Source organism: Populus trichocarpa, chromosome 14 (genome assembly GCF_000002775.5).
Source record: "Populus trichocarpa isolate Nisqually-1 chromosome 14, P.trichocarpa_v4.1, whole genome shotgun sequence".
Classification (NCBI taxonomy): domain Eukaryota; kingdom Viridiplantae; phylum Streptophyta; class Magnoliopsida; order Malpighiales; family Salicaceae; genus Populus; species Populus trichocarpa.
Genome location: NC_037298.2, coordinates 10,129,731 through 10,143,193, shown reverse-complemented (window position 1 = coordinate 10,143,193; position 13,463 = coordinate 10,129,731). Strand labels below are relative to the sequence as shown.

The following is a 13,463-nucleotide window of genomic DNA, read 5'->3' as shown; positions in this document are numbered from 1 at the left end:
CACTCATGACATCAATGCTTTTGTCATTGGTCTTGCACGCAAATTGTTGATATGTTTTATCTTTGAAGTAGGATTTGTGTGGGCCTCTTACCTACCTTTTTTTCTTGTTTTTCCTATTTTCTACCTTTTATGCTTTCCTAGTTCTTTTTTCCATCTCTATCCTTCGCACTTCACTGCCGACAATTGTGTTTTTTATCCGCCTATATTTTTTTATTGTTAAATAATAATTCCATTCAAAAAATTAAATTTTTAAATAAAATTTTAAAGTATATTTATATTATTTTTTAATATATCTCTTTAATTGAAAGTTTTTTGAACTTGAAACTTGCACTACAGACCTACATTACTTCTATTTTATTTTTTATCAAATAAATAAGAATAATTAGATTTGAACTCGTCATCACCATTTAGCCATAAAGAGTTCCTTACCATTCTCGCTAAAGTTTCTTTGAAAGGAATTATTATTTTGATTTACCAAAGTAAGTTAATTAAAGACTCGTTGCATAACTATACAATGATTTCACAGAATTTTTATTTTATTATTATGTTTTTAATAAACACCTTCCAAAGAGTGAGATCAAGTTAAAGGCTATCATTAGAGGGTTCTTCGTGGTTGTGTAGGATTCTGCTGAATCCTACAGTTGAATTGGCATAGGTGTGTGTTTGATATTTTTATATATAAAGCAATGGATTTGTCTCCCAATAAAAAAATTTACAAAAAAATTCAAGCGTATAAGATTTTATAAGCAAATGCATCTATCTTACAAGCATGTTTCTTGTTTGTTCTAAAAGAGTTTTTGAAATTTTTTTATATTAAATTAATTTTTTATTATTATTTTAAATCATTTTAATTTACTGATATTAAAAATATATTTTAAAAATAAAAAAATATTATTTTAATACGTTTTAAAATAAAAAAATAATTTAAAAAGCAACTACTATCACAATCACAGATACATTTAAATTAAAAATATTCATATAAAAAGAGAAAGAGTTGAAGAACAGCCTCTTATATTTCATTAAGACAATGTTGAAAACACAGTTAAAATTATATTTTCTAAAAATTTGTAAATTTTTTTATGTTTTCAGATTGTTTGAATGTGTTGATATCAAAAATAATTTTTTAAAAATAAAAATATATTATTTTAATATATTTATGAGTAAAACACACTTTAAACCACAATTATTATATCAATTTGAAACACACCCGTATTTTAATTTATAAAAGCAACCACACGTTTAAGCAAAGGGTGATCTTGCACTCGTATTAAACAAGTAAAACCTATACGGAGACAGAACAGGAAATACATTAATACGTGAGATTGCACCCCTCTCAGGTTTCCATGAACGCTCACAAGGTTTCCTTAACGAGTTCCATGCTTTTTAATGCCTTCCAAAACCTTTGCATCTGGCATCATAACAATTAGGAAACAAATAAATAAAATGAAATCCAGCATTTATTTTCCATAAATTAATTTAAATTAAAAGGCTCAGGATTTTCAGTAGCAGAACCATATCATTGCCAATAAAATCCAGAAACAAAAAAGGGAAGAAAATCCAGCTTCTAGTACCTCCTTTTATCATTCTTCTCATAAAACTCTCTCTTGCTCACTCTGTAAACACCATTCTTGCTTCCTATACAACTATTCAAGACTCAGGGTTTTTTGTGTTTTAGTTCTTCTTCGGGTTTATTGGGATTCTTTCGCTGGTTGGAAAATGCTGTGCTGTTGAGAGAATGGAGAGACTAGCCGTTATCCGAAACTGGTTTGTCTTCCTTGTTGCCTTCTCTTTCTTCGTTGTGTTTTTTAAGGCTTTTGATTATTCTGTTTTAAGTGCCGATGGAACAAACAGCGCCACCTCTTTAATCAGCGTCTTTGTCAATTCCTTTAACAATCTCCATGCCCATAAACCTAATCACTCTCTTGATGTCCCTCAAATGTTCAACCAAAACGCTTCTCCTGATCCATTAGTTGATACTGATAATCCTTTTATTGATGTAATTGAGTCTCTTGATCACGCAAATAATCTTGCTGTGAACAAGAATACTACATTGGCTGCGAGAACCAAGAGACCAGCAGATTCTTGCGAGGGTCGTTACATATATGTTCATCATCTTCCTCGCCGATTCAATGATGATGTACTGAAAAATTGCTCAGTACTTGTGAAATGGTTAGACATGTGCCCGTTCTTGAAGAACTCGGGCTTTGGTCCTCAGGTTGAGAATTCTGAGGGGGTTTTGTCCGAAAAGAGTTGGTTTACAACCAACCAGTTCCTTTTAGAAGTCATGTTTCATGAGAGGATGAAGAAGTACAAGTGTTTGACTAATAACTCATCGTTCGCCAATGCCATTTATGTGCCGTTCTACGCTGGCTTGGATGCCGGACGCTACCTTTGGGGTTACAACATATCAATGAGGGACTCTTTAGGTTCTGATCTTGTCAAGTGGCTTGCGCAGCAGCCTGAATGGAAAAGGATGTGGGGAAGAGACCATTTCTTTGTTTTGGGTAGGATTGGTTGGGATTTTCGAAGACAAACTGATCACGACTCCGATTGGGGTAGCAAGCTTATGACCTTGCCTGAATCTATGAACCTGACAGCGTTGTCAATTGAAACAACCTCATGGAGCAATGAATTTGCAATACCATATCCCACATATTTCCATCCTTCAAGTGACGATGAGGTATTCCAGTGGCAAAACAGAATGCAGAGCCATAACAGGCGCTACCTGTTTGCTTTCGCAGGCGCCCCGAGACCTAGTGCGAACGATTCTATACGAAAGGAGATTATCCACCAGTGTTTAGCTTCAAGGAGGACATGCAATTTTCTTCGTTGTAATTCTGGGGGCGAAAGCAGATGTGATAACCCAGCTGAAGTGATTAAAGTGTTTCAAGACTCGGTTTTCTGCTTACAGCCTCCCGGGGACTCCTACACCAGGAGATCGATTTTCGACTCGATTTTGGCTGGTTGCATTCCAGTCTTCTTCCATCCATTCTCTGCTTACGCGCAGTATACATGGCATTTACAGAGGGATTACTGGAGATATTCTGTGTTCATACCAATCGACCTAGTAAAAGATGGGTTTGTCAGCATCAAGCAGGTATTACTTCAAATTTCGGACAACGAAATGTTGGCAATGAGAAAGGAGGTCATAAAGCTGATCCCAAGAGTAATATATGCAGATCCCAGGTCTAAATTACAGACCCTTGAAGATGCATTCGACATAACATTGAAGGGAGTCCTGCATAGAATAGGAAAAGTGAGAAAAAATATCAACAAGGGGAGGGATCCTAGTAATGGTTTTGCAGAAGAGAATAGCTGGAAGATGAAATTATCTGGGATTGGAGTGGAAGAAGAGTGGGATCATTTCACTGATACTTCAATGAGATATTAACAAAAAAAAAAAAAAAAAAGCTAATTCATATTGGATTGACAATAAAGAAAAAAGAAGTTCCTGAGTAGTGAGCCCTGCCAAACATACAGAAAATTACAATCTGCAATTTTCGTACTTTTCTAGTGCTTTAACTATGTGATGGCATTCCTTTGATTAATTCTACCTAATATTTGTGTGATCCTTTTCTTATAATCTTGTTAAATGTATTTAGTACTTAAAAGAAGAAGAAGAAGAAGAAGAAGAAGAAGGTCTTCACTTTTCATTAAAAAATAAATAAATGAAAGAGTATAAGGTGTATTCGGTGTATGAAACACTAAATGTTCATTTATAACAAACAATAATATGATTCTATATATTTTTTATTATCGTTATTTACAATCTCAAATAATAATAATTAAAAAAGACGCAAGATAATGCCATTATCACCTTTTATTTGAACAAAAAAGACAAAGTAAAAAGCTTACAACTTTAGAAACAATGTTGGCACACAATGCGAGTTCTCCATTAAGATATCCATTTTCAAGTTTTTTTACTTCAATTTTGAAGATATCTCATTCTTCGTATTCAACTGTTTGTTTTTATATTTTAAAAAAATTTAAAATTTTTTTTCTTTTTTATTTTAAACTAATATTTTTTTAGTGTTTTTAGATCATTTTGAAGCGCTGATTTTAAAAATAATTTTTTAAAAATAAAAATATATTATTTTAATATATTTTTAAATGAAAAACACTTTAAAAAGCAATCACAACACAACATCAATATATGTTTGCTAAAAATAATCTTTTATTTTTTCTAGTTTTTAATTTTATTAAATTCAATCTATCTATGTTTCTTTTAAAGTTTTTAATACCTTTTGGGTTATTTTCAGTTATTCCATAAACTTCAGGGATGGAATTCAAATTTGTGCATATTTTCCATTACCGTAACGGACTAAAATTGACGGAAATTGGGACTACAGGGAAAGTCAAGGGATCTAAGTGATACAAATCAAAGTTTTAGGATAAAAATTGAGACACCTTGTAAATCAAAGGTGAGAAAATTAACGCTTAAAAGCGAAAAATAAAAAGGAAAAAGAAAATTCTAACATTACGCAAGTCCTTACGTCAGCAACATTTTAGGTGTCTGATTGGTAGCTGGGACACAAGGAAAGGAAAAGATGCTTTTGACGGCACCAACTATCACCACCATGGAAATATGAAGGTCTCAGACACACTCCCTCACTTTATTTATAGCAGTTTCCTTCGCTACGCCATTATCGGTATTGATTGCTGTTGAGTTGAGCTCATTCACACACAGAGAGTCCTTTATTCTTGAAAAACTAATTAGTTGAGAACAGGAGAGAGAGATGGCAGCAGCAGTGAAAAGAATCAAGCTGGGATCACAGGGCCTTGAAGTATCAGCACAGGGACTTGGATGCATGGGCATGTCTGCCTTCTATGGCCCTCCAAAACCTGAATCCGACATGGTCTCCCTCATCCACCATGCCATCAACTCCGGTGTCACTCTCCTCGATACCTCTGATATGTATGGACCCCACACCAACGAAATCCTTCTGGGCAAGGCTTTGAAGGCCGGATCAGGATTGAGGGAGAAAGTTGAACTAGCTACCAAATTTGGTATTAACTTTCAAGATGGCAAGAGGGAGATTCGAGGGGATCCTGCTTATGTGAGAGCTGCTTGTGAGGCCAGCTTGAAACGCCTTCAACTTGACTGCGTTGATCTTTATTACCAGCATCGCATTGATACCAAAGTTCCCATTGAAGTCACGGTATTTCTCTTTAATTATTTTTCTATATACATAAGAGTTCTAATTAAATATTTTAATCGATGGATAAATTTTCCTTTTGCTTGTAGATGTGTTTTTATACTGTTTCGGGGGATATATCCAAAAACCCTTACACTTTGACATGAATCCACTGAAATCATAAGAGTAGTCATGGTACTGATGCTGCCTTGTGTGTTATGTGCCTTGACATTTTCTCTTGTAGTCTGATCGATGCTCACATTGTTACTACTACGTGTCCCTTTTATATATGCGTTCTAGTTTCAAATATCTTGTTGTTGAGCAGTCCTAATGCTTTCCTTTGCTAGATGGGGGAACTCAAGAAACTAGTTGAAGAAGGTAAAATAAAGTATATAGGTCTGTCTGAGGCCTCTGCTTCAACAATCAGAAGAGCTCATGCTGTTCATCCGGTAACTGCTGTGCAATTGGAGTGGTCATTGTGGTCAAGAGATGTGGAGGAAGAGATTGTTCCTACCTGCAGGTGAGGCATTAATGAGAAAAACTAATTTCCTTTCGAGATCAAAATAACTAAAGCTTTAAAATGATTATAGGATGCTTGGATATGCAGATTCTGATCTTATCTTCTAATTTCTCAGAGAACTTGGGATTGGGATTGTTGCGTACAGTCCTCTAGGACGAGGATTCCTTTCATCAGGGCCTAAGCTGGTTGAGAGCTTTACAGAGGGTGACTTCCGAAAGGTTGGTACTGCTCTTTGTGAATACAGAGTTTCTGACTGTAATACATCTGCCGTAAATAACCAATTGTGCTAGCATAAAACTTTTATAGTTTGGAAAAGAAGGAATGTGACAAATTATATCTCCTCCTTTGGTGGGTTACATGTTGGTTAACTTCCAGGCCTCAGAAAACTCTGCCTCTTCCATTTTATGGAGTGGTTTGGAGTCAAAACTCTGCCTCTTCCATTTTATGGAGTGGTTTGGAGTCAAAACTCTGTAAAAAAACACTTTCGTAGAGTGAGAGTTCCTGCTTTGAGATCATGATATTTTAGCTAGCAGTTCCTTCATAGTTGCTTTATTCCAGCGAAGATGTTTTCCACCTGGATTGATTCAAGATTCTGATTCAAATAGACCTGGATAACTTATAAACCACAACCTTAAGCTACACACACCCCAACACCCACCCAAAGCCTATTTTCCCATTTCCTAACCTGTCAATTCTGTTAGAACTTATAAACCATAGTATTTAGGTGCTGTAATTGAAGATCCTGCAACAGGTTCAATCAAATAAAACAATAAGTCAAGGGCTTTAGTTTGTCGCATGTCCAAACAAAGAATTCTGCATGCTTAATGTTTTTGCTTGAATCTTTTGATTTCTCAGTCATGCACTAAACAGAGGACTAGAGAAACACAAGCTCGTGGGTAGAATACCTCCTTTTTCCGATAGTCCGAATTCAGTGCTTTTGGCTCCTTAAAGTCTGTCAACTCACTTTATATTAAGGCAATTTGGCATGTTTGCACCCATAGAACCTGCATGGTATACTACATCATGATGATTAGTTTGGTTTGTTAGAGAACGTATGTTTTTTGCTTTTGATATTTTGCCGTGTTATGGAAAAGTTGTTCCTGTTATCTTACAGTGAGCAAGTAGGACATGCTACAAGTACACATGGAATGCCTTGCATAAACCGTACATCAATGATAATTTCCTTTTTGATGTGTTGTTTCAAAGCTTAGCTTCTGAAATTAGTGTTTCAATTGCCTCAGCATCTGCCTAGGTTCCAACCTGAAAATCTAGACCATAACAGACAACTATTTGAGCGGGTTAATGAAATCTCCGCAAGGAAACAGTGCACCCCATCACAACTAGCATTGGCCTGGGTACACCACCAGGGTGATGATGTATGTCCAATTCCTGGAACTACCAAGATCGAAAACTTCAACCAGAACGTTGGGGCTTTGTCTGTCAAACTAACACCAGAAGAAATGGCCGAACTCGAATCAATCGCCTCTGCAGGTGCTGTAAAGGGTGACAGATATGAGGGTTCCATGTTTACATACAAGGATTCAGATACTCCCCCTCTTTCATCATGGAAAGCTACATAAAGGCATGATGCCATGTCCGTTATCTCGCTGCTGCTTGTGGATTTCAGATGCCTTTGAAGTGCTCTAAAATTGTGGAAGTTTTGCACTCCATCTAAAGTGAATAAATGTTTCCGTTATCTGATATTATCGTTACCGAGTTCCTGCTTTGCTACAAGAAGATGGATTTTCCTAGTTTCACTTTTGATATGTAATTATGGAGGGCAAGTAGAACCTCTATGCGCGTGCAATCTGTGATCTGAATTTATCGAAGGATGAATGCGTATTATTATAATTATAATTATAACAAAAATTAAAAAATCTGAAGTGGCATAAGTTTGACAAATTAACTCAGATTTACTAGAATCAGTTTAATATGTTATCATCTTAATGTTTATATATATATAAATGTTAGCTTCAATTTTTTTTTAAAGTCGAACTGTTTTTTTATCGGTCATTTAGGTTGTTTTTAAATCCACATGTATAGTCTTTGTTTTTATATCATTTTTTTTCCTTGGTCTTTTTTCTTTGGACTCGTTTAGTTGGTCGAATCATATTAATGTAACTCTCATATGATTTAATTAAAATTCCAGACTTGGCTAGTGTTCGAGTCGGAAGTTTTTAAATTCGACTCGCTAGACTGGGTTTAATGATAATGTCAATGAATTCTCCACATCTTGGATATTCTTTTTTGACATTCAAAACTTTTTTAGTCCAACTTGTAGCATAGCACAGGAAGTAAACTAGTAACAAAAATTAAAATAACTGAAGGTCGACCACTATTCATATGAACAAAAATTAAAATAACTGAAGGTCGATCACTATTCATATGAACAATGAACACCATACCCAATTTTTTTCTTTCAATTGCATTTTATAGTCTAATTGCTCTAGATTAAAACTGGGAGAAAATACATAGCTTACCTGAAATTTATGAAATTTTTTATATAGTCCAAAAGTTGATTGTGTTTTATTTTCAGTCTCTCAGTTAGAGAAAAGAGAGAAAAAGGTGTTGAAAAATAGTGAAATAAAGTGAAAATGTTTGGTTGTCATGATATTAACAACCAAAATAAAATAGCAAAATAAAATTATTTTTTATTAAAAAAAAGGCGGGTGGATGTCATTTGTGATGTTTTGGTGGCGCGTGCAACACTATCCAGTAGCCAAACTTGCCCCTCTACCGTATTCTTAGATGCATCGTTGTATACCTTTTCCTTATGAGATGACGCGTGGTGGTGGATGATGGTCGGTTTGTTGCTAGTGATCATTTTTTTTTTCTTCCTGCTTTTCTCTCTCTTCCAGAGATGGTGCATGTTTGTCCTCTTATCTTTAGATTTATCAATTTTAGTCCTTATATTTTTATTGTTTATTTTAGTCCTTGGTTCTATTATAAAAGTTTTAAATGTTTTCAATTTAGTCCTTGAATTACAATTTTTTATATATTGTTTTTTCCAATTCAATCCGTATTTATTTATGTTTCTATTATCTTGTATTGATTTTAATAAACAAATTCAGTATACCCAAACAAGTAAATATCTCATTTTACATTATCAAATATATTAGTATATATCCATCTCTCAATTTTTCCAGTTTCTATTTTAGTTATTATTAACGATTTTGTTTTATTTTTACATAAATGATTATCAGTTTATTTGATTAGATATTTGTATGAGATTTTTTATTTATATTTTTAATTTTTTATGAAAATAGCTTGTATATTCAGGTTTTTTTAAAAAAAAAAATTTACAACCGGAGGCGCGCTAGTCAAAGTTTGTGACTGTAAATTCCTATACATATCAGTCAAGTAGTTATATTGTTATTTTTTCTCTTTAACTTCTATTTTGTAAATACTTTTAACATATAAAAAAAAAATCTTAGCTAGCGTTTTATGTTAATTTTTTAAAAATTTAAGATTTATCATGAAAAAAAAAACATTGAAGAAACTAATTACAACCTTTTCGCCACCATCAAGACATAATTTTCTGATCAAATTATTCAATTGGTACTCTTAACAGCTGCGTAGTGCTCGCAAAAAGGACAAATAATTACTTGAAAACGCATGCAATTTCAATCCACTTTTGTTCTTCTTCGAAATACATGTAAACGATTCACAAGTCATAAATAGAAGTAACAACCGAATCATGCGTGTAGAAATCTTAATCCATAGATATATATTTTGTAAAGATTCATCATGTTTTTATTTTATTTTGTAATTTTTTAAATTATAATGATTGGACGATTATAAAATATAATCTTTATAAAATCACAAATTATATAAAGATTATGTAGTGACTACATGATTAAGAAATGAAAAAATGAGCTAATATTACCAAGATTGGCCTTTTTTGACCTGTAGGTACCTAATTACATGAATGTTTTTGTAGAGAGTAGAAAATATTTTTCAATCACATAGAAAACGAAAAAAAAATCAATTTAGGGCCTAATTGTAAAGCAAAGAAAATACAGACTATAACAATTTCTAAAAACTACAGGGATTAAAGTGAAAATTAATGAATAACTATGGGATATCAGAAAAACTTATTGTTCCAAACATGCTCTTATTACAAAAATTAAAAAAATATAAAAAAATAGTGAAGTAGCTAACATCGTGAAAGGCATAGCTCAACCAAACTTCAAAGCAAAGCACACCTCCATACACATACGAGATATTTGTGAGTAATGCTTGTTTGAGATTGTAATACGGTGGTACTTTAAAGTATTTTTTATTAAAAAATATATTAAAATAAAAAAATATTAAAATAAAAATTATTTTTTTAAAATTATTTTTGATATAAAAAAATAAAAAAATTTGAAAATATAAAAAATATTTATTTTAAACAAAAACAATCAAAATTTTTAAGAATACAGTCCCGTAGTCTTGAGAGACATGGTAAAAGGCCTTCCTTTATATAGCTTTCCACGACGACAATGGTGGGTTTCAGAGTTCTCATGTGTAGAGATGTTACTTCCATATCTATCACCCTTTACAGAATCTGCAGAAGCAATGGATTCTAGCTCGGACATCTCTTCCGGTGTCTGAGCTGGAATATCTAAACAGCAATGGTGGAGTTTCTGAGTTTTTTATGATTTTGTCTAAAAACCTTTATTAACCTTTTATAAGGGACAAAATTTACTCCAAATATCTTATTGTTCTTCCTAACTATAGAATGACATAAGACGTGACATGGTGCGAGTGCATCGTAAGACGACATAAATTTTGAGGTTGTTGAATTGGTTAGGTTTAGTGTTTATTTTTTAATGGTACCAAGTTTGTGTTTTCTTATAACCATTAAAGATTTATAAGGTTGTTAATTTTAAAATTTATAAAATTAATTGAGATACACACAAATTAATCTAGACATCAACACTAATAAAAAAAACACAACCCCAACTAGAGGTGAGTAAAAAAACCGAGAAAACTGAGAAAACCGGAAAAAAAATAACCGAAAAAACTGAACCGTGAAAAAAAATCGATTAAACCGATTAAAATTTTGAAAAAATTGACCAGTTCGGTTCGGTTTCGGTTTTATAAATCTTAAACCGAAAAAATTGAACCGAACCCAAACCGGAAAAAACCGAGTCAAACCAAAACACCATAAAAGTCTTCTTAACTTCTATTTTGTAAATACTTTTAACATAACAAAAAAACCGAGCCAAACAAAAAAAAACCGAGTCAAACTGGAAAAACCAAGCCAAAACAGATCCAAACCGGTTTGAACCGGTTTTGTCCTAAAAAACCAAACCGAAACAGGCTGATTTGAATCGATTTCAGTTTTTTTAAAAAAAAAGTTTATTTTAATTATTTTTTTAATAAAAACCAAACCAAACTGAAAATAATTATTTCTAACCCAACAGAGGGGGGCATTTTTCTATCTTGAGAGGAAGCTGAGTCCATGAGGAGTGAATTATATCCAAGTCCGTCATATGATTATTATACTTTTATTCGAATCGCATAAATTCGTTGACCAGAGCTTGTCCTCTCGAATCCAGAGTATTTGAGCCGACAGTCTGAGGTGCCGTCTTCTCTGTCATTGGTTCATAACCAGATATACTTTTTTTTTTTTTTTAGTGTTTAAACGAGTCAAGTACCAGCTGTTGTTGTTGATGCGTGACTATATTTATTAAACCTTTCGAATGAATCAAACTTTTTTTTTTTGAGAGGTACGTTTTTTAAATATCTACAAACTAGTTCAAAAATATCTTTTATTTTATGATAAAAAAGACAATTAACTGAAGTTGAATTGGGTATTATAACATGCACTTCAATTTGAACTCCATCCTGCAATATCCACTTTAATCACATATTACTTGGAATTACAACATTCAAAATTATGAACACTTTTAAATTTATTAGTGAAAAACTAGTGATGAAATAATTCTTTAAGTCATTACCAACATAATATATTTTGTTGGTAATGTTTTATGGATTTTTTCCATCATTATTGTTATTAAACATTACTTAACAAAAACATATTTTATTGATAATTTTCAGTTAGTGTATTTATTGCGGGTAGAAAGAAGTAAGCTCCTCCAAAGCCTCATTTCTTCGTACTTTATAGAGAAGGCTGGAAAAAGACATTTTTTTTTTTTTTAGATTTGGCACTGGAAAATAATATGATTGCAAGATATCTAACACTAGGATGAGACATGTCTGTGAGATCTTAAGTGTTAAGGCCAAATCCACGTGTTTGGGTTTGTCAGTCCCGTGTCCCGTGTGCGTGGGTCAGCAAACCCACGTGTCTGAATTTATGAGACCTAAATATCTTAGATATAGCATAGTTGTCAGGTTCAAGATTCTTAGTTCTGATATTATTATTATATTAAGTTTCTTTTAAAAATATTTTTTTAGTATTTAAAAAATTATTATTAACTCGCCGTGAATAATGTTTCAATACATATACACGGAAAAAAAAACTAACACAATTATATATTAATAAAAAAAACTAGACATTTAATTACTCTTACCCAACCATTCTAAAAGATGCAATCTTGCCTTTCCTTCTAAAATACATAAATCATGCCGTCGTGGAAAATGTTATCTCACTCATTCTTCAGAGAACCGCTTCACGGGATGGCGGTCGGTTAAGTTCGTCATGGAGAAAAGAGACAGAAATCGTAGGCTTGATCAATACTTGACGCCTCTTCCACGACGAAATCAAGAACACCAATTTGATGTGGTTTTTAACGCCTCTTCCACGCCTCTCCCCTCAGCCTTCCTTGCACTTCACGTGCCTTTTAAATAAAGACAATTTCTCGTTTGCATAATTATTATATAAATTATCACATCAAGCTGGTACCAGACGCAATTATATTCTTCATCAATGAATAACCCACCGAGAATCACCGGTTCTTCAGGAATCCTGCAATCTCAACCTCCAAGTGATTCCATCTCTGTTGAAACAGTAGAGCACTTGGTCCAAAATCTGATCAAAAGCCGGCACAGAAGGCAAGAATGGATGCACCTCTGCAATCCTAAACTAGTACTAGACCTGAATAGAGAACCATGGAGAAACCACTTAATCAAGTTCCTGGAATCAACCCCAGTTCATGTTTTTACAATCTCACTGCTTCTCCTTGACGTCATCTTAACTGTCCTTGAACTTTCATCTTCTTTACAATCATGCACCCCGGAAGAAGACCATTATAAGAAAAACAAAGTTTGGTACCATCTGGCAGGGATTTGTATACTGAGCCTCCTTTCTGCCAAGTCAGTTGCTCTAGTTGTGGGGTTTGGCAGCTCCTTCTTCAAGCGGCCAGGTTATGTTGTCGATGGCGCAGTTGTTATCGGAGCATTATTCTTGGAAACGTTTTTGGGGACGAAGGGTGGAGGATTGCTTGTAGTCGTGAGTTTATGGCGAGTTGTGAGGCTAGTGGAGAGCGCGTTTGAGTTGAGTGATGAAGCTATTGAAGCACAGATTGAAGGAATACTAAGCCAGTTTGAAGCACTTAGCAATGAGAATTCAAGGCTGTCGCAGACAATCGCAGAGAAAGATAGTATGATAGAGAAGCTCCAAGAGATAATAGAGAAGCTAGAAAAAGAATTGGATCAGTATAGATCGACACGCTTGTGTTGTGACCACTGATCAATTAATATATCCCATCTTCTTTAAAGAAAAGAAAAATTCCCAAACCTATATTTATGTGGATAATTAATTTGTTGTACTCTTTCTAATTAATGCTTCTTAGCATATGATATTATTGCGTTTTATCTCTGTACATTGTTTTTGGTGTCGATTCAATAACTGTTCCGTT

The 13,463-nt window shown here is 33.6% G+C and overlaps 3 protein-coding genes across 3 annotated transcripts; all 3 read left to right on the top strand.

Moving 5' to 3' along the window:
* The first annotated feature begins 1,735 nt into the window (after positions 1–1,735).
* LOC7462023 (probable xyloglucan galactosyltransferase GT12) lies at positions 1,736–3,391 on the top strand. Its single transcript, XM_002321062.4, has one exon. The coding sequence runs from the start codon at positions 1,736–1,738 to the stop codon at positions 3,389–3,391; it is 1,656 nt and encodes a 551-aa protein (XP_002321098.4).
* A 1,147-nt stretch (positions 3,392–4,538) lies between these two features.
* Positions 4,539–7,644, top strand: LOC7466325 (probable aldo-keto reductase 2). The gene is made up of 4 exons (XM_002321061.4): positions 4,539–5,159; positions 5,483–5,655; positions 5,771–5,873; positions 6,897–7,644. Exons 1-4 carry the CDS (start codon positions 4,737–4,739, stop codon positions 7,233–7,235), a joined length of 1,038 nt encoding a protein of 345 aa, XP_002321097.2. The 5' UTR covers positions 4,539–4,736; the 3' UTR covers positions 7,236–7,644.
* Positions 7,645–12,285: 4,641 nt separating this feature from the next.
* LOC18105316 (uncharacterized) lies at positions 12,286–13,427 on the top strand. The gene has a single exon (XM_006375444.3). It carries the CDS (start codon positions 12,533–12,535, stop codon positions 13,292–13,294), a length of 762 nt encoding a protein of 253 aa, XP_006375506.1. The 5' UTR covers positions 12,286–12,532; the 3' UTR covers positions 13,295–13,427.
* The last annotated feature ends 36 nt before the right edge of the window (positions 13,428–13,463 follow it).

Coding starts and splice junctions, on each gene's coding strand:
- LOC7462023 (XM_002321062.4), top strand. CDS start 1,736: ATGGAGAGACTAGCCGTTATCCGAAACTGGTTTGTCTTCCTTGTTGCC.
- LOC7466325 (XM_002321061.4), top strand. CDS start 4,737: ATGGCAGCAGCAGTGAAAAGAATCAAGCTGGGATCACAGGGCCTTGAA. Junction 5,160..5,482: donor AAGTTCCCATTGAAGTCACG/GTATTTCTCTTT, acceptor TTCCTTTGCTAG/ATGGGGGAACTCAAGAAACT. Junction 5,874..6,896: donor CAGAGGGTGACTTCCGAAAG/GTTGGTACTGCT, acceptor CAATTGCCTCAG/CATCTGCCTAGGTTCCAACC.
- LOC18105316 (XM_006375444.3), top strand. CDS start 12,533: ATGAATAACCCACCGAGAATCACCGGTTCTTCAGGAATCCTGCAATCT.